Below are 27,307 nucleotides of genomic sequence, written 5' to 3'. Positions count from 1 at the left end.
AGGGAGGGAGACAGACAGGGAGGGAGACGGAGACAGACAGGGAGGGAGACGGAGACAGGGAGGGAGACAGACAGGGAGGGAGACAGACAGGGAGGGAGACAGACAGGGAGGGAGACAGACAGGGAGACAGACAGACAGGGAGACAGACAGACAGGGAGACAGGGAGGGAGACAGAGACAGACAGACAGGGAGAGAGAGAGACAGACAGACAGACAGACAGAGACAGACAGACAGGGAGAGAGAGAGACAGACTGACAGGGAGAGAGAGAGAGAGAAAGACAGACAGACAGGGGGAGAGAGAGAGAAAGATAGACAGGGAGAGAGAGAGAGAGAGAAAGCAGACAGACAGGGAGAGAGAGAGAGAGAAAGCAGACAGACAGGGAGAGAGAGAGAGAGAAAGACAGACAGACAGGGAGAGAGAGAGACAGAGACAGGGAGAGAGAGAGACAGAGACAGGGAGAGAGAGAGACAGGGAGAGAGAGAGAGAGAAAGACAGACAGACAGGGAGAGAGAGAGAGAGAGAGAAAGACAGACAGATAGGGAGAGAGAGAGAGACAGACAGGGAGAGAGAGAGACAGGGAGAGAGAGAGACAGGGAGAGAGAGAGACAGACAGACAGAGAGACAAGAGAGGTTGAGATTTGTGTAGTTTTGGTTTGCTTTACTGCTTTCTACCATACCTCCCCCAAATACAAAAACTGAAAACAACCCCAACTATTACTGCTGTGGTCTAATGATGGAAACGGCGGCTTTGAGAGCACCTGTGGATTGTGGCGAGGCCACAGACAGTGGCCAGAGACAGGCTAAGGGCCAGCAGGAGGCAGACAACTTAGAAGGCAAAGTCTCCAGGTTCACCATCTTGCCCCTGTGCAGATGATGGGTGAGAGGGCTTTGTGCTCACATCGGAAATTGTGAGACCTTTCTTTCCCTGAGAAATGGGGAAGTAGATGAGACAGACAGACATCTCAGGAGAGTGAGGATACAGATAGGTGCTGCTTTCTCCTCAGGTGTCAGAAGACTTTCCTAAGGCAAGGGGCAAGGGGAGGCAGAAGAGGCTCAACTGAGTTACAGAGCGCAGTTTGCTCTGGGAGGTAGCACTTCTGGGGTCAGACACCCGTACACGTGACATGTAGATAACGTGCACCTTTCCCTACAGACATAGTGGCAACTGATGAGGGAGGAAGTTTTATGAAAGGGTATCACTTGAAATATGAATTTTAATCGTCTCTTAGTGACACAGACCAAGGGTAAGAGCAGCTGTAGTGTCTGCTGTCCTTGCGTTCTCTGCCTAGGTGGCTTTTTCTGTTTCCCTCGTCCTGCTCACATGAAATATGAATGACTTTCCCATTACCTCATTTCTTCTGACCAAGACCCATTTCCACTGGCTTCCATCTTGCGGAGGCCACACAAACCTCAGGCTGATGGCTTCTCTGCCCTTTCCTAACTGCTCATACGCATTGTTCACTAGGAAACAACGTTTTCTTCTTCTTCTTCTTTTTAGCTGCCCCCCAAGAACATTACTTTTCAATAATATTCTTTATAAATTACTAGGCAACTTAATGTGAAACAAACACAAACAACAAACTTTTCTGCCATAAGTTATTTAAAACAAGACCAGGGGAGCTTTTATTCTCGACCCATTTCCATGAGAAACAGGGAAATCCTTTTTGGTCTATCTTTTCCATCTGCCCCATCCATCACTCATCGCTGACAACATGTCAGGGTTCTACTGCATGGGGACAGCCAGGACTTAAGAGGCATGGGCATACTCATATGCTTTCTTCTCAGATGAACCCAAGGCTTTCCAAAATCTCACCAACATATTCTGCAGAGGAAGGGGCGCCCAGCCATCAGTTGTGGCATTTGTAGTTTGCAGAGTCCGGAAGGCATCTTTTGCCTCACTCCCACCCCCGCCCTGTTAGACACACAGGAAAGGTCCAACTGACCGTCCCATCCCAAACAGCATATTCTTATAACACGAAGAAAAAAAAAAAAAAAAGCACCTTTCTGACTCATCATCTCCACACTTGTGGCTGACCTGTGCTTTCTTCATCTCTGTATAGGAGTATTATTCATCACTTGCCAAAAAAGGAAACTGAGGCAGGGTAGTGTGTTAACTTGCAGAGGACCAAAAAAACCACTCAGACGACGCTCAGTTCTGAAAACATGATGCACATGCTATGTAAGTTGCAGAGCTGAAAACTGGAGGGTACATTTGAACTTTACGTAAAGAAGTGCAAAGAGCGACCCAGAGAAAATGTCTCTGCTGGAGACGTTTCTAACCATGGGCAAGAAACGTTAGGCTTGGGATGGACATTAGAGAAAAATCTAGTCCCACTCTCTCCCCTTGAGGTCTGAAACTCAGCAGGTTTGACCCGGTGAAGTCCGCAGGACAAGCCTGCAGCGAGCTGACCCCTGCACTAGGTTTGTGGCTCTCCTTGCAACCCTCCTCCTGCATTCATCACTCTTAACTTTAACATGCGTTTACAGCAGAGCAAACATTTCTAAGTCGGCCCTTGAACCCTGTCCGCACCAGCTTGGCATTTCTGCTTTGACCCAAGAAGAGGAACCCAAAGTCATGAGACCTTGGCCAAGCTACCCTCTGCGCCCCACCACCCATTTACCTGGGAAGCTGTGAAAAGCATCTTCCGTTTCCAGAATACTTCTCGGTTTGGTTGCCTGTAGCTCACTTTTGGACTTCCAGACCAGCTTTACCATCCTGATCATCTCTGACAAGTCCCAGGGTAGCGGCCCCTGCTGGCACCCCGGCCTGCTACCAAGGGAGGAGAGCCGCACACCTTCTGGGGTTGTCCACCTCCTGCCTAGTTCTGCAGAGTGGAAGTACCGCTCTAGCACAGGCATTCTGCCCTGTTCCCCAGAAGAGGAGGTAGGGCTGCCGCGGCCGTCACTGCTGCTGCTGCTGCTGCTGCTGCTGCTGCTGCTGCTGCTGCTGCTGCTGCTGCTGCTGCTGCGGCCACCAGAGGGGAATTTCTTCCCGGGCAGCTGCAGGCAAACCCGCGTGAAATCCTTTCCAGGCTTGGAAAGACAAGCCTCCTCCAGCCTGGCACAGCCTCTCTGGCTTTCCCAGCCCCTTCACAAAACACTGGCAATGAGAGGAGACCGATGCACCACCTAAGGTTCCTCACTGCTGAGAAACTGTCTCTGGACTCCTTCCTTCCTTAGAGATACAGTGCATTTTCCCTCTTCTCTCTCAAGGCACTGAATTCACAGCACTTAATTAATCCCAGGCTACAGCTGGAACGACAGCGGGGAGGGAAAAATAAAAGCCATAGAGGAGGCTTCAGCCTTCGCCTTCTCTCTTCTTCCTCCTGTTTTGTTTTCTAGGAGCTTTTCTGCTGCTTGTCAAGGTTGTCAAGTGACTTAGCCATGAGAGACTTCAGGGAAAGACTTGGGGCTCCGCTTTTCAAGACTCTTTCTGAGGGGTGGGGGGCCTTCACAGGCTAGTGTTCTGGAAGTGTCAGGTGAGGGGTCAGCCTACCACACAGGAAGCCTCGAAGCTTCCCAGACTCTCGTCCTGCAAATCTCAAGGAGCTTTCAGCGAAACGGGAAGCTGAGCTCTGCCAGAACTGTCTGAAGTTGCTTCTCTCTGGAGGGCGGGGGGGGGGGGGGGGGGGGGGGGACGGGGGGGGCGGCCTTGTCCATTCGCTGTGCCTGCACAGGATGGGGGGTGACTTGATCCTAAGGACTCAAACACACTCCTTCCTTCTTCTACGTTTCCCCCCCCCCCCCATTTTGCTGTCAAAGTTCTCTGCAAACTAACCCGGTTTTGGTCTATTAGTCAAATCCCTTTGTAACCTCAGCTGCCCTTCAAGCTGGAAGGAAATAACATTGAATCGCATTCCAGAGCTAACTGGAAAGAAGTGGATTAGGGAAGTGTCAAAGTCCTTATGCATATGCGCAGGGTGTCTGTTTAGCCTGGACACGTGGCTCAGGATGGTTAAAAACCCATTTTCAAAGGGTAGTCGTCATTTTAAAGGGAGTTGGCAGGGGGTCATAAATGGCCTGGAAAAGAGAGAGTGGATGATTCTTTTCAGAGAGACCACACTGTGGGCTTAATATCTGGGCCACTGACTACTGTGTCCCCACCCCAGAGTGGTGCAGTCCAAGTTAGTGAATCGCCAGCTCTGGGGCCCTGAGTACATTATATGACCTCTGTGGGTTTTTAGTTTCTTCATTTTTAAATGGAGTAGCTTAACTGGGTGCTTTAAAAGGCCCATGCCCATTGTAAAATTTAAAGACCTCAGTGCTTTTCCACTTACCCACTTTCTATAGCTCTAAAAGAGTTCAGAATTCTTGCCTACACATCACCTGGTCCCCTGAACGTCTGTCTCCTTGTTCCCTTCACTCCAAATCCTGGACCAAGCGAGTTGACCACCCCACATTCCAAACCACTTCTTCACCTTTTCTTTGTTTGTGTTAATTCCTTCCGAAAAGAGAGCTTTCTAACATTTGGTGGAGATTTTTTTCCCCTCACCACCTTAAAGGCGCACCTATAACAATCAGGATAAAAGAAAGCTTTCCTGGGTGACCCTGGAAGGTAGCTAGCCATCCAATCTGCCTAGTTTTCATGTAGTAGCTTGAACACATGTGTAATGTGTTTACGGGTTTGTCATTTTATCTAACTCGCCATGTTATAAACAACAGAAACCCTATTCTTCCTCTGTACTTCCCCATCCATCCTTGGAAGAAGTGTTCTTTAAAAAAATTATTTTTAAATGGCAACCTCAAAACAGGAAAAATATGACAAGGTTTATAGGAGGAAAAGCCTTTGCTCAGACTTTGAGGAATAAAGTCAAACAGTGTCTTGAATTTGAGGAGGAAATGAGCATTCTGGGCTGGCGGCTCCAGGTGGAAGAATCAAGAATTTAGGCATTCAGGATGAGTGTACTACCTAGTAAAATGATTTGTATGGTATTTCTTTGCATATGTGAATGTGTGTGCTTGTGTGTGCATGCATGTGTGTGCATATGTGTGAGTGTGCATGTAAGTGTATGTGTGTGCATGTGTTATTGTATTAGGAACAAAAAGCGAAATATTTACATTGCCAAATTTTTTTAGCAGATACCAAATGGCTGCTGAATGTCACACTTAACAGTTAAAAATTCCTCATCATTTCTTCACTCCAAGCCTTTCATAGGCTGCTGTTTTAGTAGTGGTCTAACAGGAGAATGTGTCTTATCACATCCCACTAAAATTATGTGAATGTTCCTCACTGTCTGCATGATGTACTTCTTAGAGAGGGAGGTCAAGCTACTGACAACCCGACATCTTGTTTTTCTTATCTCACCTGCGTCCCATCCTTGACAGGATCTATATGCTGTGGTTTGCCATTCCCCAGCATGCCTCCCATTTAGCCCTGCTGTTGTCTTTCCCCATCTCTCTTGGTCTTCTATCTCTTCTCCACTTGCAGATATATAACCTAACTTAGGTAACATCTCAAAAACTTTTTTCATTCTGATCCTTATCGCCTGTTGTTCAGACAGGAGTAATCACCACCTTGTGTGTGGACAGTTGTCATAGATTTCGCTTCTGTAACTCCAGTGTATCCTACATCACAGCTGCCTATATCCATTCCCTCTTTGTCTATTTATCTGTCTAAATTTAGTGTCCTTAGTTCTTGAGTTTTAATTTTCCAAGAAACCAAAGAAAGTATCTGGCATGTGATAGTCACTAAAATTTAGTTTAAAGGTGTTCCCGACCCTTCATCTTCTTTCCACAGACTACTGTTTGATGTATTATAAAACATATTCCATTCTACTTTTATACCACAAGTTTCCCATGTGTTCTAAAAAGCCATAATGTCTTCTGTCCTTCCTGTTCTCAGGATTATAGCACCACGCTATGCACTCAAAATATTCAACTCAATTCAGTTCAACCAAATTGCTTTATAAGAGAATACAGACTCTCTTATTCTGAGTGTCTTGACCTAGCAAGTAAATTCAGACCTCACTTTCTCCAAGGTTGGAAACATATCTTTGATTCTTGTTCATTGTGTAGTATAAGAAACTAAATATGTGTGTACGACATTTAAAACACTATTTAGCATCCTATGGCCTCAAGATATTTGTATATAATTGGAGGATTTGAAACACTTAAAAATTTCTTTTAAAATCTTTGTCGTTCTTGTTCAATGGTGATTATTCACATTTGGCCTTTGTCACCAAACCAAGCAGTTGGTCCTTTCTACTCTAGGGAGGGCAGAAGAGCTCTGCTTTCTAGTTTACATAATCCGGAGAAGTCACCATTTTCAGACTGTACATTGATTTGGCTTATGTGAATATTTTCTTTACAGGGAACTAGGCACAGATTCCAAAAAAGGAAGGGCATATTACTATTAGAAGGAAATCAGTGTTCTAACATCCAGTAAGATGTGAGGAAGAGCCAACAGGCGTCTCTCGTGTCAGCCCTGTTGGAAGAGGCAGTCACAATTCCTGTTGTAGAGTTTGAAGAACATAAGGGTCCCTGGTCCCTGGCCATCGCTTCTCCCAGTGCTCTCCTCTGCCCAGAGGCCAGGGGTGACAGAAAGGCGGGTGCAGAAATTCCCAGTGAACACGTTCAAACAGTGAAAATGTAACAGGCCTCACCAATGTACTTATACACTGCATACTTATGACCACAGCTCCAATTAGCAGCAGATAGAAAACCACACCTCTTAATGTGGAAAACCAGCCAGAAAGGTATGGTTTAAATACATCTCATTCCATGCGTCAGAGTCATTCAGCTGGACCTTCTGATGTCAAAATTTTGAGATGGTTGCCAATGTGTGTGTGAGCGTGTATGTCTGTGCATGTGTGTGTGTGTGTGTGTGTGTGTATACAAGGGGCAGGGGGAAGAATTGAATTCCACACATTGATGGGACTCCAAGTAAAAGAAGCCACATTGAGTAGGCAACATTCAGCTATAGGGTTCAACCCATAGTAGTTCAACCAATGCAGAGGAGAGATGAAATCTCTTGCGAAGACAGTCATGAGCTTTAGTTATCTTGTGTTCCTCGGGGGATCTTGGGCTGTATACCAAAGTTCCAGTGGGGTGGCTGAGGATGTTGTAACAAGTGAGAGAGAGGGATTCACCTTCAGAATAACTCTGTGTATGTGTGTGTGTGTGTGTGTGTGTGTGTGTGTGTGTGTGCATGTATGTGCATGCTTGCTGTAAGGACAACTGTGGGCCAGGCCTCTTGTTTCCTGAGGCTCGGAGATGAAGGCACTGACCCTGGAAGTCAGAGCCAACACAGCAACAGAGATGCCCCCTGTCGCTTATGTGAAAGGCCCTGGACATAAACGAAAGTGGGGTGGTATTATGCTTGACTTTTTTTTTTTTTTTTTTTTTTGCCAGCAAATTGGGTTCGTAGGAGCAATTGGAGCTTGCACATTCACATAGAAAGCCCGTGTTTTCTTGAAAGACATTGTGACAATCCTGTCTTCCTTGGAGCTCAGTGTCTCTGCATTGCAAAGGCCTTTGTTTTGCTTGGCACTTTAGTTTTGCTGATGTACAAGCTGTCGCTCCTGTTCTACATTCCTCCAGCTGGTTGATCACACAGTCATTTGATGTTTCTTTAGGGGAGCATGGGGGAGATTTTGGGGAGAGGAGAAAGATTGCTGTATTATTTTCATCACTCTGCTCTCACTTCATTCTGTTTGAAGCCGAAAGGGGTAAAAAGCTCACTGTAATTTTGTTGTCATTCTTCCTCTAAAACTATGGCTAATAACTCTGTTTTTCATAATGAATTAAGTGGTTCCACCCCCCTCCCCATATTCTCTTATGGATGAAAAAGTATACTGCAAGCCTGCCTTCTTTCCTAGCAGATAAAAAAGGGGTTTAAAAGCAAATGTATAACTTGAGTCAGTGCTTTCCAGGGAATTTCGTTATTAAAATATTGCGGCTTTTCTATAACAACTGCATATTTATACAACCCAATGGGCAGCAATCAGTGATTCACTTTATCTGAAAGCTGTCTTTCTTTAATTCCCTCTGTTGAGATGAAAGGATTTATATAGCGATTGGATGTGTCTGCTGTTTGACCGCCCTTCCATTAGGCTTGAGTGTCGAGGCTTCTGTTTAACAAGCACATCTAGGCTGTTGCCCTCCACACCACATTTCCTGAGTAATGTCTTAACTCACTCCTCAGTCACAAACATCCCTGACTTAGCAGCTGAAGGGTTTCCTAAGTGTTTGACTATTTTTATTTTTGCTCAGTTATTTTGCAAGAGTACTTAGCATCAGGATATCCTGACCCTTGAAACAAAGGGGTTAAGAACAAAGAAAACAAATATATGATATGATATATCACAGATGCTGATGGATTAAGAACATAGCTCTTGTATGTTTCTTCAAGATGACTTTTCTTAAAGCTGAGAATATACATTTCTATTGCATCTCTTATACCATTCCACACATTTCCTTGTAAAAATATCCCAGGGAAGCTACAGAGTGTTGGATCAGTGAATAAGAGATGAGTTAGGGACAAACAACTATCATTTCCAATTCTCATCTCTAAAGGGGAACTGACTTCATTTGAAGTTCTATATGTCAAAAACGTTTTTCACAACTTAAAAAAAATTTCCCCCAATATGGGATTATCTTCATCCCAGAGCAGAGGTGCAAGAATACCACAAGAAAGGTCGTTCTCAGGGTATTTATGGCTCACACAGAGACAGGAAGTACAGGAAATCTTGTGAGAAAGCTTGGCTCCGGAGGTTTTTGGCTCACCAGAAGCCCAGGAGACCAGGAGGAGCTGATGAGGTGCCTGCACTTACAGACTACAAGCTTTCAGCCACAGTGCTTCTCTGAAAGGTGGCTTTGTCACATTTCATAACTAACCTCAGGCTGAGATGTGTCTGGTCTCTCAAATAGTTGCCTTAGGAGAGCATGCCTATGGAGTTGCCGTTTCCCCCACTGGGGGAACATCATTTACCTTGAGATGTGATGGAAGCCAGAGGTGTGGGTCACCCGGCTTGGGAAAACAGATGGGCTAGCCTGTGCTCATGAGACTTGTGAAGCAAAGCCTCATCTGTCAGGGAATTCTCACAAATGTTGCTATCGGGGATTGATGTGTTACAGACAGGAAGTTTCAACACAGGCAGTTATGAGCCAGTCTGTAAAAGGAAAACAGAATTCTCTGTGTGTGTGTGAATGAAGTGTGATGTGACCTCCCCAGATCAGACCAGCTTGTTCCAGGACTGGGGAGCCTGGCCGAAGGGGTAAAGTGCTTGCTGGGTAACAGGAGGATGCACGGCTCTCCACTGCCCTTGGACAAGATGAGCTGGCTGTGGATGCATGTATCCGTGACCTCAGTGCTGAAGCAGAGGTGGCAGAGCCCTAAGGCTGCTGACCCGTCATCTAGCTAATAAGGTGAGCTCCAGGACCAGTGAGAAAGCCGGCCTCGAAAACAGTGGAAACGGTATAGAGGAGGACACTTGATGTGGACTTCTGACTTCCACAGGCGCGCGCGCACACACACGCACACACACACACATGCACACACACACACACACACACACAGGAAAATAAAAGAAAAAAAAGGAGGAAACAAAGAGAAGAGCTTATTCTAAAGGAAATCAAATTTGAATTTTTAAAAATGTTGCTATATGGCTGCAGCTTATATAAAGAAAAGAAGTTGATAATAACCCCAATAGTAAATATATGGTGATATGTACAGACGCATCGTTGATTTAACCCCTGAATTAAATTGAAGAACTATTTACATTCTGAGGGTTGTGAGAATATTGTATGGACTGTGGGTGCTCTGTCATATATATAATTTTAAAAATGGAAATCAACAATTTAAATATTCCTGATATTCTAGAGAAGGTCTTTTTGCTATACAAACTTAGAAGCATACTTGTTGCCATTTTCTTTTCTGTGGAGTCTATAAACAGATTCTTCATATTAGTGACAATCTCACTGAGATGATTTTGGAAGTAATTTATGCCCTTATTGGTCTCCATCATTCATTAGTCTTCTATGTTTGAGGGTTCTGTTTTATTCCACATTTTTTCCCTTCATCAATTCAGCTTCAATACGAATGTATAAGCTTCCTCTAACTGCCCCCAGCCCCTCCCCCCATGACCTTTTGGACACTCTGGTTTCACAACAGCAATTCAGAAGCAATCCAGAATGAGCAAGGAAGGAGACGCTGGTCTTTTAACTTTGTTTAATACAGCCCAAGTAGAAGCAGCTCAAACAGTTTACACTGTCCTTCAATAGAAACAGAAATGTAATAACTGTGGCCTTAGCTAATCTGAAGGAACAATGCCAGTAAGTAAGGGAAGGAGTTGGGCTACAGGCGGACCATACAAGGCAGCACGTATTTCCATTGTCACAGGGGCAGGGAGGAGAGTAGGCGGGGCAAGAGGAGGAAAGATGAGAAAGAGCGGAAGTAGAAGGGGTTCAGCTGACGTTTGATTTCATAACAGGTGCCTAAATTCTACCCTATCATCTATTCACTCTGCAGCCATGCAGCCAGAAGGGAGAAGCTGTGCTGCCCCCTGGGCCCTGTCTCGGGGACCGGGAGCCGCTGGGCTCTGCTGCTGCTAGGGTTCTAGCAGGTCACAGCCTTACCTCCATCTTAGGTAATGCTAAGTTTACTGTCCCTGACCCCCCCTTTTTTTTTTCAACAGCAAATGAGCCTCCACTAGGGCAAGGGCTGAGGCCAAAGCGGCAGGGAGACTCGCTCTTCTTCCTTGTCGCTTTCCTGCTGCTGCTGTGGCCCTGACTTCCTGCCAGGACCAGTTCTCAGCCCTGAGACCTGGGCCTCCCATGACTGTAGGCTTTTCAGGATTTTTGACTCTGAAAAACCATACATGGTGGGAGAAGATACTTGTCATAGTTTTATATTTGAGTTTCTACCAAAACAAGCAAACAAACAAAAACAAAAGCAAAGTAGTGCAAAAATGAACACTGAAAGGTGCCCCCAGGACCAGTTATCTCGGGTTACAAATACTGGGTTTCAGACACAGTACTCACTATTAAATCTGACTTCAGATCTAAGGTCTTGTCTGTAAGTGGGCATAAGAGCAGCAAACACCTTAGTCATTGCACAGTGATCTTTTGAGAACTTAAAACAGTTTAAAAAATGAGTGAGTAGAAAACTAAAATGCTGTAATTTTAATGTTATTATTTTAAAAGTTGAAGACGACACGCTTGGCTGGGTGTGGTGATTCATATCTGTCATCTCATTATTTGGAATGCTGAGGCAGGGAGATCACACATTTGAGGCGAGTGAGACCCTGTGTCAAGACAATGACAAAATTGACTTTTGTTTTGTTTTGTTTGAGACAAGATTTCTCTGTGTAGCTTTGCCTGTCCTAGACTTGCATTATAGACCAGGCTGGCCTCAAACTCACAGAGATCTGCCTGCCTCTGCCTCCCTGAGTGCTGGGATTACAGGTGTGCACCCTTCCTCCTAGCCTGATGATATTTTTAAAGTGACCTATTAGAAAGATTAAAAAGCCCAAGCTATTCATCCTTAAAGTTGGCCCCTTTGGAAGCTCATCCTTCTCATGGGAATACAGAAGTCCAAAATAAATACATACAAAATAAAACACAAGAGACAGATATTATTGGGGTGTGGCCCATAGGGAAATAGTAAGGGCTTGAAATGGTAGAAGCCTGTGTAAAGTATGAAAAATGATTGATGTGTCCATAAGCTCAGATAGCCAAGGACAGTGTCTGTTGACATAAGTGGTTCAATAGGCTAAGTCTTCTTAAAAAAAAAAAAAAAAAAAAAAAAAAATTTATTATGTATACAGTGTTCTGCCTGCACATACAACCACAGGCCAGAAGAGGGCACCAGATCTCATTATAGATGGTTGCTGGGAATTGAACTTGACCTCTGAAAGAGCAGTTGGTGCTCTTAACCACGGACCCATCTCTCCAGCCCACTAAGTGTTCTTTGTTCATGCATTTTGTGGTGTGACACCCACGAACCAAGCCTAGAGTTTCAGCCTATGTGAGCATAGTATGGTATGTAGTGCTTTGTCTGCTGTGCGGGTGGGTCTTCTCCATGGGGAACTGCGTTCTATCTAGTGACTAACTGGCATGCTTGACGTTCATGAGTTGTGCAGCTTTGTGTCATACACTCATACTGAGCACAATACCTTCAGGCTGCCCACTGGCCCGTTTCCCCAGCCAAACGTATGAGAACCTCAGGCTGCATTTCCCCAAACATGATCAGAATCTCAATTACTCTTAATAACATTACGTTTAATTTGTGTTTTTAATGGAAGTCCAGTGCACAAAGCCAAACACAATGTTTTACAAGCCTGAAATGTGTTTCTACCTTCTTATTTTTGTATGAGTAAGGTGCATGGCTCCTGAATGTTCTGAAGAACTAGGCTGGCTTTAGAAGACCTCAAGGGGAGCGGGGGAAGGGGTTGGGGTGTGCGGGTGTGGGGGGTATGGGGGTACAGAGTGTGGGGGTGCAGTGGGGTTCTATCCTCAAAGAGCCTCTTGGAAATGGCAAGGCAGAGAGTTTTCCTTTTAAAATGATACAAAACAAGCAAAGCCACTAATAAGATAAGGAAAAAAATGTGGCTGAAAACAACACAACAAAAGAAAAGATGGGGAATAAAGAGTTCTAACAGGACCCATTTCTGCTCTTGATATTCATTTATGTGTGTGGGCTTCAAAGTCAGCTCACAAGAAGGACATTTCAGCCAGTTCATGTTTGTAGAGTGCAGTCCTGCTGCTTCCCAGAATCCTTCGCTTTGCTCTTCTCACTTTAATTTATTATCTATTATCTATGATTTACACGCTATGCCCAAAGGGGGTCTCTGGGTACTATCTGAAGCAATGCTTCTCAAATGTTAGTGTGTGCATGAACAACCAAAGAATTCCTCAACATGCAGATTCCTTGTGTTTGTGTATGTGTGTGAGGCATACACTCCTGTGTGCATGTGCGTATGCATGTGTGGGAGTGTGTGTGGGGGGGGGTGGGTATGCGTAGGGGCGTGTGTGTATGCCAGATGAGGACTTGCATAGTCTTGCTTCATCACTCTCTACTTTATTCCCTCGGGGCAGAGGCTATCACTGAATCTCCAGCAAAGCCGGCTGGCTAGCAAGCCCTGGGCATCCTATTTCCACCTCCCCTGTTCCTGAGATTACATGACTGGCCATGGCCACATGGCTTTTCATGTGAGTGATGGAGACCCAGTCTAGGTCATCAGGATTATGTGGCAAGTGCTCTTACCCAACAAATCTCTCCAGTCCTAATTTGCAGATTCTCATTTGGAAGGTCCGCACAAGGATATAAAACTCCTTATCTCCAAAAATTCTCTTGACTATGACAAGGGCACTGATCTGTTACCATATTCTGAGTAGAAGTCTAGGGGACTACCACATGACAGCATTTTATGTCTGCCTTATTGGAACTTTTCAAATCATGTCAGTTTGACTCTTGAGGAAAATAAGTGACTGGAAACTGTGTGCAGAAGAAACAGGGGCCACATCCAGAGACTCACAGCATCAAACCACAGCTTCGTTTTTTCAATTTTGTCTCACTCTCTTGTTGTTGGTCATCGTCACTGCTATGGAAAAACTTAAGAAAAGGTTGGCTCTTAAGTAAAAACCACTGCAATGAACATCCCTGATGTTCAACTTTATAATCAAATGCTGTTTTCTCTTCCTTCCTTCCTTCCTTCCTTCCTTCCTTCCTTCCTTCCTTCCTGTCTGTTCTCATCACATGTGCAATAAAACTTAGGTCAGTTTTTCAATTCCTCTTTTGTTTAAGCACTTTCTTATACCTTTTCACAGTCTTTGGAGTGCTTAGAGGCTAGTGAAACATGCTACAGACCCCATCTTACTTTTGGAATGGCTAGTGTGCAGTCTGAGTCTCTGAGCTCCATCATTGGACATGCTCTCACCAAGACTGGTTCTTTCATTTCACTTGATTTATTAAAGACTTTCACAAAGTGGTCTTTGGATAAAGCCTTGTAATCTTTCCCACTGTAATATCCCAAACATGAATGGATGGTGACCATATGATTCCACAAAGAAATAAAAGATGGAAAAAGAAATAGAGAAAGAAAACAGGCATTCATGGTATTAGAGCCAGCGGCCAATGGCGCTGCTGACTCGGAGAAGTGTACCGCACTGCTGTTTCTCATTTTGTCTTGGGAAAGCACAGCACAGAGCACAAAAGATAAGTAAAATAAACTCGACTACGGCTACACTTTTTTAACAGGTATGGGCTGGAATCCCTGCAGCCCAGATGTAGTATTTATGAGAATGCAGTGCCAGAAGCCAGAGGCATGTGAAATCAGCTGGAAGACGAGACTAATCAAGAGCAGGGGTCTAGAATACCACCACATTTATATGATTAAAAATTTGTATAGTTAACTAAACAAGAACGCTTAGAACAAATGAAAGCATCTGTCAGAAATTGCAAACACAGCTTGCTGTATTCTTTTCCATTGTCTGTCTTTGTTTTTTCACCCCCCCCTAAGCCTGAGAGCTTTGCTCTGGTAACAAACACCTATATTTCCTGTCTCCCAAGGATAGTGACTGCAAACAAGGAAGAGAAAGCCAAGAGCTATTATATTCCCAGCAAACGCACATCATGCTTATTATTTTAGATGATTCTGGAGGTCATTGCCAGGTGAAAAGCAAAGGTGAAATTAAAGGGAGTTAACAAATAACCCAAAGCAGACCAGTGTGCATGATAAAGAGAAGGGATTCTTACCAAATCTTTTGTTTTGCTGGGATGTAATATTGCTACAAAAATAACAGGGCCATACTTATAGAAGAAAGCCCTACACTCTATGGCAAACTATTGTCCAAGTCACTCTTGCCAATTCCCCTCCCCCACCTCTCCTTTCAAACTCTGGTGATATTTTATTCCTGGCTGTAAAATGATGGCATCTTTTGGTCTCTAGTATATGGGGCTAACTCGTCCTGGTCTATTTTATTATTTGTTTCTAGATCTAAGCACACCTTGTCCTCTATGTTCCCCTTTCTGCATTCTTTCTAAGGCCTCTAATGCTTCACATGCCTAGTTTTCTGATCTTTGAACTTGATATTAGCATGGCCTTTGATGTGCATATGTTTGTAGACCCGTTGTTCTCAGGTTTTCATGTCTCAATTAGAACATCGGGGGTGGGGTGGGGGGTTCAACTTCAGGACCCTAAGTGTAAGCTTTCCTTTGATGTCACTTACCCCTTTATTTATTTTAAAGCAGGATATTGCTATGTTGTCCCGGGCTGGCCTCTGCCGCAGTCTGTCACATAGTGGGGATTAGCAGATGCGAGCCACAGTGGTAAGCTTGGACTTTCAATCAATGCCTTTGTGATGCTCTTATCTGCCCCACCTTACCTGCTTTCAAAGCCCGAGGAGGCAACTAATTGAGCCACTACTAAACTGTGTTCTTTGGCTCTAGCAATGGCCGCTAACAATTCAGCTGAGTCTTGTTTACAAGTGGGTGTGCTGTCGACTGGAAACACCTTATCCTCATGTCATTTTCAAACCATAACATAGAAACAGCGATGGCGACCATTCGTGTTAGCTTGCTACCAAGAGAATCATTACTCACAAAACTGTCCAAATCCCTCTGTGGGACATTTAATGATTTCAAAAGTAGTCTCCTATTCATCTAGTCTTATAGACTCACTCAAACTTACATCAAATACACAATATTTCTGTGGTAATTATAGTGTTGTCTAAACATGCCAGAAGCATTTTAATATTGGGTGTAAAAGATAGAAATATAGACTCCCAGGATGCCCATATCCTAATTTCCAGACCGGTGGATGTTACAGTATGGGGTATGTTGGATGAACAGTATGTGGATACAGTAAAGGGATGTCAGGGTAGCAGCTGGCATTATAGCAGAGAGGACATCCTGAAGGCCTTGTATAGTGATGGGGAGTTTTCCATGGGAAAGACAAGAATGGGAGATGTGTTGTAAGAAAGACTCCCCATCAGTGTGGGATCGCTAGTGGAGAGGGCCTATGGCCAAGATTGCAGGCTGCCTCTAAAAGACAGAAAAGACCAGAAAATAGATTCACCATTAGAGTCCCCAAAATGGCACTCAGACTTGGGTTTTAGATCTCAGATCATTAGAACGATGAGAAAAATAAATCTGAATTATCTTAAGCAGCTGAGTTGAGATTTGTCACAACGACAATAAGATATCAGTCTGTTATGAGACTCACCCTGTGTTTATTGTTAGGAAAGACCTTTCGCCATGTGTCTAGTACAAAGAAAATTTGTGTTTTCTTTATGAAATCTCAAAACGGACTCCTGCCTATTTAAACCACAAGGGGCATCCAATCCATTTCATTCATCTGTGAACATAACTTCATTCGCCTTTGATGTCCTGTCCTGAATTTCATATTAGTCCACAGGAACTATTGGCTTATTCCATCCAACTTGATATCCTTACCTCTCACCCACCCACCCGCTCGCTCACCCTCCCGCTCACTCGCCACTCACCCGCTCGCCCACCCACTCATCCACCATGTATTACCACTGTATCTATTCCATGCTGCGGTGTTCAATATACCAACATGCTGTTCCTAGTTTCCTTTTTAAGGAAATTGTCTCCTGTAGTCTCGGGAGGACTTATGTAGTCAAGGTGTTCCTGCGTTATGTCCAGAGTGTGAGGACTACAGTGTATACTATCACGTGTGGATTTTGAGGTAGGGGAGATTGAACCCAGGGCCTTTGTACATAACAGGCAAGCCTTCTATTAATGAAGTTACAGCCATAGCCCCAGTTCCTAATACTATTTTAAAAATAAATTTAGCAGAGAGAAGGAACTATATGGTACCATCATACAAATGTGTCATGATTAGTTTTTATTGATAATGATGATTATAACCAAAAATTTTCATTATAATTTTCTCCATAGCTTGACAACTAAAACAAATTTTTGAAATTTCTGTTGAAATTAAAAAGTGATTATATGCATAGGAATGCAGATTTGGCCAATTTTCTATGTTTGCTAGTTTTGTTTTGTTTTAATTGAGTAGAGGTTTTAAAGCTGAACTCCAGTGATTTTTAAAATGTTGAGAAATTCATGTTTCCTTTGTTATGTGAGTTGGTGCTGTGTTCTTAGCAAACTAGTAGCTTAGGAAGAGTTCTTATTCAAATAAAAGCACAGAGGGAGGAGGCACAGGATATGACAGTTTTAGGGAATTTAGAAAAACAGAACTATTTCCATACGATCATGCAACAGGCAGTCTTGGGTTGCTATACCAAACTACCACAGGCTGGATGGCTTAAAGAGAAGAAATTGATTTTTCACATTCTGGCAGCTTCAAAGTTCAGCATTAGTTGCCAGAAGGGCCTGGCCTTGGCGAGTGTGTTCTCTGGCTTGCAAATATGTGACCTTACATGACAGAGAAAGGAAGGCAGCAAGTGTAACTCCTTAAAGAAACCATCTCATTACTGGAGGTAGGCCAGATACTCATCCAAGTTCTAAAATGTCTGGATGAGCCATGTGTAACATATGTCTCTCTGACCATGCTGGGAAGATTTTCTTCAACATTTTTTTCTATTATTGTCTTGTTTGAGAACGAGTCTTGCTATGTGTTTTCCCTCTCAGAATCCTCCCACCTTAACCTCCCAGTGCCACAGTAGCACTTGCTTTTGTTTCCAGGAACACAGTCCCATTTGGTTCGGGCTTGCCAAGGATGATGACCTCGAATCTGACCCTTTCACCTCCAACCTCCGGAGAGGCACTGGCATTCCAGGCATGCAGGGCCTTATCTGGTGTACTTTAGCACTTTCCTTTTTAAAATTACATTTGTTTGTGTGTGTGTGTGTGTGTGTGTACATGTGTGCATGTCTGTATGTGTGCATGTCTGTGCGCACACATGTGTGCATATCCATGTGAGTGTGTGTATGTGTGCATGTGAGTGTGCATCTATATATTGAATGTTCATGCATGTGTGCATGTCTGTGTATGTGTGCACATGTGTGCCTGTGTGTATATTTGTGTGCACACATATGTGCACGTGTGAGTGTATGTTTACATGTGTATGCGTGTTTGAATATGTGTATGTGTGAGCTCGAGAGTGTGTATGTGTCTGCAAATGCACAGATGTATGAATGTGTACATGTTTGCCTGTGCATGCACATGGAAAGGAAGGTCACAGAACAACTTGCATCAAACTGAGGTCATCAGGCACAGTGCAAGTGCCTTCAACTGAGTTGTCTGCAGCCCTTTCTTGCTGAAAGTGAGGGCAAAGGTGACCTTATTCCTTCTAACAACTCATTTCCTTGCTGGTCCTGTCACTGACTGTCAGGGCTGTGTCCTGGAACTAGTGCGGCTGCCGACAGCTCTTCAGGGCCGCAGGTAAATAAACCGTCGCACAGCCCTGCTCTTTCTGCCCTCCATTTTTTTGTCTGAAGAGCCAGAGAGTGATGATACAGTGAACTGAGCATATTGAACAAAACAGCTTTTTTTTCTTGGAGCCAGTGACTAAAGCCTGCAAACCATATCACAGCCAGCTGTGTCTGTGTGCGAACCAGCTTGACCAGAAATGGAAAGGAAAGAGCCGTAAGTGTTTCCAAGTGTTAAGGAAATGTCTTGGGTCATTCTTTGCATGGCTACAGTCAGTGTGGGCCATTCAGATCTGGCTCCCTGCTGATGTCGATCCTGTCGGAGTGTGCACAGAAGCAGCTGGGGAGCAGTGGGTCAGGTTCCTGCTTCCTGACTGGAAACCTCTGGCTTTACTTTCACATGGTGTGGCTAGTCTCTTATTTATACATGTGGACTTGTCATACACAAACCTACAAACTCCCCGTCACTTCCATCTAGCACTCTCTTTTCAAGGGTGGTACAGAATGTTCGAAGGGCTTGCTTCAAGTACATCTCATTTTTAGGCTCTTCGATTTGAGGAGAGCAGGTATTTGAGTCCCTGGGTTCTGCCACCGAGCACCCCCAAAGTAGTCTAGATTACAATGTACACCAAATTAGTGCTATTGTGTTTGTGGTAGAAGTACGGAGAGAGCTCTGTGTGGGACAGCCACAGCATTTTTTGAGAAACCTCAGAAGGGACACTTGGTGTTGTGAAATCAAGTACTCCTTTTGACCTCAATCATAGTTTGGTTTTCTTGAAATTATTGCAGGGTTAGAACTTCTCCTCCATTAACATGGTTGGTAAAGTCACGTTTTCCCCCTAAGAGTTCAAACGTGCAGAAGACAATCCTGCAATACGGAGTCAACTCGAACTCCTCCTGGCATTTAGCCTTTTGTTGCATCTTTCCTATTTCCAACCTGTTGGTCAAATGTCCCACTTCTATGTTTTTTCTCCAAGTTAGAATTTCTTGGGGGATTAAAAAAAAATCCTTTGAAGATCATTTTCAGAAAAAAAAAAAAAAAAAAAAAAAGCCAAGTATAATGTAGTTGAACACTGGGGCAGTGGGTACACCCAGTTCTCAGGGTAGAAGGCTCACATGGAGAGTGTATAGTTAGCATAAAGCCAGGCCCAGGTCAGGCCTCCGGTAACTTCCAGTTGTTAGCATTTCTTCCAGCTCCCTGATCTTTCCTCTATGAGCTAGCAGCTGCCCTTCTAGCCCTAGGCACCAGCGGGTGTGAGAAGGTGATTGTGTGGCAGGGAAAAGACAGGGCAGGCAAATGGAAAGAAAATGGAAGGCCATGGATTTGATGTGGTACGGCATAGGGGTTGGAGCAAAAAGAAGGGAAGGAGGGGAATTAGACAAAAGAAGTGCGGGGCTGGGAATGTGGTTCAGTTGGTAGAGCCCTTGCCTAACTTTCATGGGGCCCTGGGTTTGATCCCCAGGACCTCATAAACAAGGACGGTGGCGCACACCCATAGTCCTAGCATTTGGAATGTAGAGACAGGAGGATCAGGAGCCCAAAGGTCATCCTGGCCTCTGAAAAAAAGTGCAAAATTTCACTAGTTATGACTACATTCCCTTCACCCTGCTGTGTGTGTGTGTGTGTGCATGCATATGAGTGTGTGCTACTGTTCAAGTGTGCATGGGCATGTGGACGTCAGAAGACAACCCCAGGTATCCTCCTTCAGGCACTCCCCAACTTTTGTTTCTTGAGACAGCGTCTCACTGGCCTGGATCTCAGTAAACAGGTTAGTTGGCCAGTGAGTCCTAGGGATCTGCCTGTCTGTCCCTCTCAGTTCTGTGATTACAAGTAAGTACAAGTGTAGTCCTGTTTTAAAAACAGCTCATGGGGTTGGAGCTCAGAGCCTTTCAGGGGAGAACACTGCAGTGACTGAGTGATCTCCCAGCTCCACCGGCCCAACTGCCCGAGATCCTAAAGATTCTCTAAGACCTTAGTGGCTTCAGGCCCTTTTCCTCATGACTGGTCAACTGCCAACTCTTTCCACTGTAGCCCAATTTTTTACACATGTTTCTGATCACATGGACCTTTCCCCCAGATCCAATTCTGTAAACCATGAGCTAAAATGTTAATTTTTATTTATTTATTATTTATATTTTTACTGCATTCTAAATAGCCATGCACAGTGAAAGTTGAACTAATTTCTCCCTAAATCCACTAGAATACAGTTATTCCGAGAGGGAGGTTGTTTAAAAACATACTCCTTCCCAGGGCTTCAGCAAAGTATGCAGTCACCAAATTATCTAGGGCTTTTATGCAGAGGCATTGTCACCTGCCAGCTAGACCCTTAAAGCTCATTGAAAAAAGCCTACTCTTGAAGCACTCTGGGAAATTTTTTTTCCAGGCCCAGTAACATTACTGAGGGCATCAAAGTAACAATTTCATAAATGGGGTTTCTGTAGCCTGAACAAAAAAAAAAAAAAAAAAAAAAAAAAAAAAAAAAAAAAAAAAAAAAAAAAGAAAAAGAAATTAAAAAAATCTCCCTCTCTCCTCTGTCTCTCTTTGTCTTCCTTTTCTTCCTCCTCCTCTTTTGCATTGGGATATTGTTTCTATAAGGAGAGAACTCAGAAGTCTCTTATGGTTTGGGGGTGAATTGGATACTAAGAAAGATTGTAGATGTTTACAGGATTGAAAGAGAACAAGGAAGAGCCTTTCCTTCCTCTTGTCAGAGAGCAGGCAGGAGGAGAGAAGGGCTCTGCTCAGAGACAGAGGGCAGCTAGCACTGAGGCACCACTCAGATCTCGCCATCTTCAACTGCTCTGTTGAAGGGTGGGAACAACATTGCTACGGTGTGTGCGCGCCTGCGTGTGTGTGTGTGTGTGTGTTAGACGTTTTCTGGGGCCACATATTTGGGGCCAGTGACATTAAAGACTTAAAGAGGATGGTCTTAAGCCACTGACTTCTCTTTAGGGTTCTCCTCAACTTTGGGGTCATGAGATGTCTCTGAGCTTGTCAGAACTGGCAGTCTCCTGCTTTCTAGATGCCATCCCAGGTCTTGTCCTGAGAGAGAAATGTGAGTGACATCCTGACGCTGTGATGGCCATCAGCCAGAGGCAGTTATTGACTGGGTATGGTGGATACCTGTTTGATTGATGATCAGTGGCCTCAATGGGCATCCAAAAAACAGCTCGTGAGGGCAGTGTCTCATTGTGGCCTAACGGGAGCCGAGCAGAGTCCAGCACTAACAGATAATCAGAAATAAAACCAGAACCAAACAGCCACAGAGTCCTTGGCAGAAGAGCAAAAAGAGAATGGGAAAGACTCTGCTATAAGAACTACTTTTCTTTGAAAAAAAAAAAAATGAAGGGAGGTAGAAACAGGGACCCGGTGATCAAAGGAGAAGGTGGCATGGGATGGAATCCCAGGCCAGACAATACTGGACTCTGTAGATCGTAGGCTTGACTTCTGATGTCTTTCCAAGTGTGACTGTGATGGTGACCTATTAGATTTCCCAAGTGGTTCCAAGAGAAGAGTGAATGGGAGCTGAGGTCGTTTGCAGAAGACCACCCTGGCTGCTCTGGGGAGACAGACAGGATTATGCAGGAGCCAGGGAAGAAGCAGAAATTAACCAAGGGGCTGAGGAAGGTGAAAGCAGGGAGGAGGATGACTTAGCTCTCAGGCAGTAGTGAAAAGACTGGTGGGAAGACAAGCAGTTTTGGAAAATATTCTGGAGGTATAGTCTAGGCTTCCTAGGCCATCCTGATGGATGGTCTACAAAAGCAAAGCAATGTATTTAGATCTACTTAGGCATATTGGGTGCACGCTTTATGTCTGGGACGCCTTTTCAGTTAAGTACGTGTCAAGTAGGCAGTCCCAGTAGGGAGCACAAAACAAAAGGTAGTCCTTAGGCTCATTAGGGAATGGGTGTACAGTACAGTGCCTAAAAGGAAACAAAACACATTGCTAACTTAGCTCAGTCACCCAGCACAGACGAACCCTGAGAGAAGTGTGTTTGCTAAACGGTAAGGATAGAGAAAGAGATTGGAAAGACAAAGCCTGTGCTAGATAGTCTTTTTGTCAACTTGTCACGATTAGGATCACCTAGGATGAAGGACCCTCAGTTGAGAAAATGCCTCCATCAGATTGGCCTGTAGGCTAGTCTGAGGGGGCATTTTCTTGACGAATGGTTGATGAGTGCCTTTCTTGATGATGCTGTCACTGTGGCTAGCATCACCCTTGGGAGGGGATAGTCCTGAAAGGGATAGGAAAGCTAGCTGAGTGTGAGCCTGGAGAGCACACTGGTAAACAGCTTTTCTCTATGACCGCCTTTGTTTCGGTTGCTCGGTTGTTCGGAGTGTAAGTCTCTTACTCACAGGAAACAATGCAACCCTTCTGAGGCACCCGGAGGTTCACTACAGAAAACTGGCCAAGTGTACTTGCCTTTGTCCTTCCGACATAGCTGGGCCATTTGTACACAGAGAGTTACTTGTTAACCCTAGAAGCAGGTTGGTTTTAATAGCAGAGCTTTGCGTTTCCATGGTGTTTACTTCTAGCACCATATTGTTGGAATCTACTTTTTAATGTGCATGATAACCCTTAAGATTACATAAAGGCAGTTGTGTATATATATATGTATATATATATATATATATTTCTCTATATTTTTTTTCTAAAAATAGAAACTACTTGGACGAGTGTCTACAGGACATCTTCTGGCTTAAGGGTGGAAGGGAAATGCAGGAGTGGGAGTTTGCTGTTAGTGAAACATGAGTGACTGCCACAAAAAAAAAAAATGGTGCATTCGTAGGCTTAATCCCACATTTAGAGGATCAATAAGGCAGAGCTACCAAATATCTCAAAATAAGAATTTATACACACACACACACACATATGCACACACACATGCATATACACAGACATGTACACACACAAACACACACAGAAAAATTGAAATTTTGTTGTACTTCCTTAAAGTGGTTGAAGGTTTATATTTTTGTCTTCTTTCCTTCCTTCCTTCCTTCCTTCCTTCCTTCCTTCCTTCCTTCCTTCCCTCCCTCCCTCCCTCCCTCCTAACTTCCTTTTGTTTTTATTTTAGATAGGGTTTCGTGCAGCCCTGGGCTGCTTTTACTTGGCTATGTAGACACAGATGACCTAGAAATCCTGATCCTGCTGTGTCAACCTCAAACGTGCTGTAATTACAGACTTTATGCCACCATGCCCAGCTCCATTTCTTTCACTTTGTTTTGAAACAGGGTCTCGATACGAAACCCAGAGTGGCCTTGAACTATCAGTGATCCAACCCTCTTCATCCCCCAAGTGCTGGGATTGCAGGTATGCCTCTGTGCCTGCCTTCTCCTTTGACTTTGAATGTCACAATGGCCCAGACACAAGGCTTGTCAGTCCTCTTTCTCTTGAGTGCGTTTGGTCAGGATGCCTGCAAAGCTGAAGAGCGCCTCTTCTTTCTGGTGAGGTTAACCGTCATGCACGAAGCACACTTGATGGTGTTCCTCTTCCTATTTGAGGTACTCGGAAGAAGGAAACGCAATGTTGAATCCAAAAGGAAGACCAGTCATCTATGAGGTGTCGTTTTGAGCGAGCTTCCCAGGCACTGAGCAGATCTCTGGGCATTGAGGTGTGCCTCCCTGACTCACACTGGGACTGGGTGTGCTGACTCATCTTTCTGTGCTGCCAACCGTGCTGGCATAGGATTTCTGTGGGACTCAAATGATTTGTCCTAAGATGCATGAAAGGTTAGAGCTGTAGGTCAGAAGACACCTGCGGCCCATTAAATCCTCAACTACTGCTTAATGCTGCTAAAATTCGTTCTAGCTACTCTATCCTCTGCTAGCATAGTCTCTAACTTCCCAGGGTTGGGAAATCAATGTCCAAAGGCCTGTTGAAATAGAATACGTTCAAGCCAGAGATACTTGCAGTAGAAGCATTAGCTTAGAAGAATATATACTTTTTTTGGGTTGTTGTTGTGTTGTTGTTCTCAGAAAATGCATTAATGGGGACTGTAGAGATGGCTCAGCTGCTCTTCCTGAGGTCCTGAGTTCAATTCCCAGCAACCACATGGTGGCTCATAGCCATCTATAATGAGACCTGGTGCCCTCTGCCCTCTTCTAGCATGCAGATGTACATGCCGATAGAGCACTCATACATAATAAATAAAAACTTTTAAAGAAGAAGAAAATGCATTAATCTTTTTCCTGGCCACATTTGGGCTGATCTTTTAACGGTAAAGTGAAATATTTCCAACTCCTTTGTCAACCTTCTCAAGCAGGTTCCCGTGCTCACAGAAGGCTCCGTGTGCTCGCCTTTACGTGCTCCCACCTTGTCTTTAGTCTTAACCTTGGTCAACAAATTCAAGTACTTACACAGGATAGAAAAAGTTCGGCACGGCAGAGATTAAGGTTTGCACAGGTCTCCTTCATGAGCAACTTCAAAGAAGTTCATTGCACCATACATAACCCTTTAGCTAGTAGAGGGAGCAATGAAATGGCCTAAGGGATTGGTTTTCTACCCATACTTCCTTATTGTTTCTGAATTTGGGGAAAAAAACATTTGGGCAAAATTTGCTTTTCACAAAAATGCATTTTAAAAATTTAACCTTAATGACTGTGATCATTATAAATTATCATACTTCCTGGGCTATTTGGGGGATTTTAGGCAACTCGTTCTTATGTTAAATGACTCTAAGGTTCTGTGGGTGTTTATGTCTTCTACTGAAACTCGGAGCAGATTTTTCAGGTCACTTGTGCTGTTTTCAAGGTGATCAGCTACAGCAGCCTGTCACGTCTTCCAGTTCTACCACTCGAATGGGGTGCGGGAGGCGAGCGCATGGCTTAGAAGTTTCATTCCGGTGCAGAACAGATCTTCCTTTGGAATGCAGAGAAACCATTTTGCCGCCTCCTACCCCTCCCCCAGAATTGTTTTACTTTACTTCTGCCCCCCTTGTTCTGTTCCGGATGAATGAACTTGGCCCAGGCATGCCTGTCGTATGCTTGGGTAAGAGGTGGCCAACCCAGAGGTTCTGAAGCAGAGCTCAGGTGCGGTGCGGCTGTCACTGCTCTGCTGTGTGACACTCAGGGCAGTAACTTTACCTCCCAGCTCTTATGTCCTCAACTCAAAAATGAAAATGAAAATAAATACCCTCCAAAGTTATTATAAGGAAAGACGAGGCATATATGATATGATGTGTCATATTTACCAAGCAGCTATTATATGCTAATTATCTAGTTACCACTCATAAATGGGCGGTGGGTCCTATAGACATGGACGCCTCTTGCCCTTTGAACTTCACACAGCTGCTCACATATGATTCAAGTGCCTTAGAAGACGAGAAGGCAGAACAGAGCAGTCTGAGAGAACCTTCCAGCCCCAGATGCTGTGTTGGACATTCTACTAAGATTCCGTCATCTAACCATAGCAGTGTTGTGAAACATGACCCAGTCCCCTCATTGCATAGATCAGAAAGAGAAAAGTGCACACACACTTGTGTATACTTTCTACATATCAGGGAAAGGCCCAGACGAACGGAACACGTTTAGTATAACTGAGACTTCAACTGTGTGAGAGTAAGTCGTATTCCTGACGTTAATATCAAGCTAATTTCTTTTTATTTGTAAGTAGATCATTTGTTGTGTTTTTGTTTTATAGAGTTAAAAACAGAAACATCCTTTTTCTATACATTCAAAACAAGTATATCAAAATTATTTTTTATTCTACTTAATACAGACATTTCCACAGACTCTTGTATGAGTTAACAACCAAATTGCTTCGCTTGGGTCACAAGACACACTGAGGCCATCTTTCCTGTGGAAACTATTGCTTGGTTTAGAAAATTTCCCTCAGGTCATCTTGAAGTATTTCCAGAAAAATGAAAATGCCAAAGACCTGGGTTACATGTTTAGTTTCAGGCCGGAGAGATGGCTCAGAGGTTAAGAGCACTGGCTGCTCCTCTAGAGGACCCAGGTTCAATTCCCAGCACCCACATGGCAGGTCAAAACTGTAACTCCAGTTCCAAGGCATCCGTCCTGCCAGGTGTACGTGTGGTGCACATTTTGTGCATGCCGGCAAAATACCCATACACATAAAACAAAACAAAACAAAAAATTAAATTTTATTTTAAAGAATTATACAAAGACTGGAAAGAATCTGGGGACCAAGAATGTCTGTTTATCTGGTCCCAGAAATGATGGTGGTTTTGTGAACGCCAGGGATACAGCATCTGTTACCATGGTCACATTGCTTGTGCAGTTCAGCATCTTCTCATCCTCTTGCTATCTCCATGGGCCGTGTGGGCGGTCTTACCACCTTTCTCTGATTTTCAGTTTTACTACTCATTCTCCAGAGGGGAGAGGTACTTGAAAAGAAATTCCCTTTGGGCCCTACTCTTACAAAGGAAGGCACAAATGAGATGTAGCAAGTTCGGAGTTGTAATTCCATCTTTAAAAAGAACTGTCACTGGTGCACACAGGTCTGCTCCGTCGTTGCTCGCTTTGAATCAGAAAATGGCTCCATCTGGTTTATTTACTTTGTGATAGCTCACGCTTCAAAGAAAGGCAAGGGTTATATCCGCGGACAATTGTGTAAGTCTGCGCAAGCAAAAATAAAACTCTCCCCGACCCCTGCAGGGATCAGAATATATGTCCTGAAGCTGGAGAGGTCTCTGACGTCTGCGGTGGTTTGCTGACTCCCAGCAGGCTTGAGTCAGGAGAAAGAATTCCACCAGCATCTAGCTAAGCAGAGCTGTGCCCAAGAAAAGATCACCGCACAGACACAATGGTATCAGCCTTGGTGTTACCTCTGGCCTTAAATTTCTTTGTGTGTTTATAACATGTGCACATAATGCATATTTTAATGCCAACATCTATATGCACCGCCATCTTCCCCGCACCCCCCCCAGCCATCTTCCCCGCACCCCCCCCAGCCATCTTCCCCGCACCCCCCCCCCCCCAGCTCTAATTCTGGGTTTAAGTGTTCAGGCAGGGTTCTGGCAGCCACTCCTCACAAGCAACTGGTTCAAC

At 44.3% G+C, this 27,307-nt stretch overlaps 1 protein-coding gene across 2 annotated transcripts in view; it reads right to left on the bottom strand.

Annotated features, from left to right (window-relative positions):
* Pde7b (phosphodiesterase 7B) overlaps window positions 1-27,307 on the bottom strand; it is a 309,600-nt gene that overhangs the window by 136,225 nt on the left and 146,068 nt on the right. The window contains exon 1 of one of the 2 annotated variants that reach the window (XM_051164494.1): window positions 2,623-3,601. The exons of the other annotated variant lie outside the window; for it this stretch is intronic. Within the exon in view, the coding sequence (XP_051020451.1) occupies window positions 2,623-2,860 (238 nt within the window). The 5' untranslated portion in view covers window positions 2,861-3,601. Of the gene's footprint in view, window positions 1-2,622; window positions 3,602-27,307 lie in introns of those variants that run through there. 2 annotated transcript variants of the gene reach the window in all.

This window comes from Acomys russatus, chromosome 21, assembly GCF_903995435.1.
Source record: "Acomys russatus chromosome 21, mAcoRus1.1, whole genome shotgun sequence".
Classification (NCBI taxonomy): domain Eukaryota; kingdom Metazoa; phylum Chordata; class Mammalia; order Rodentia; family Muridae; genus Acomys; species Acomys russatus.
This window is presented reverse-complemented; position numbering and strand designations above follow the sequence as displayed.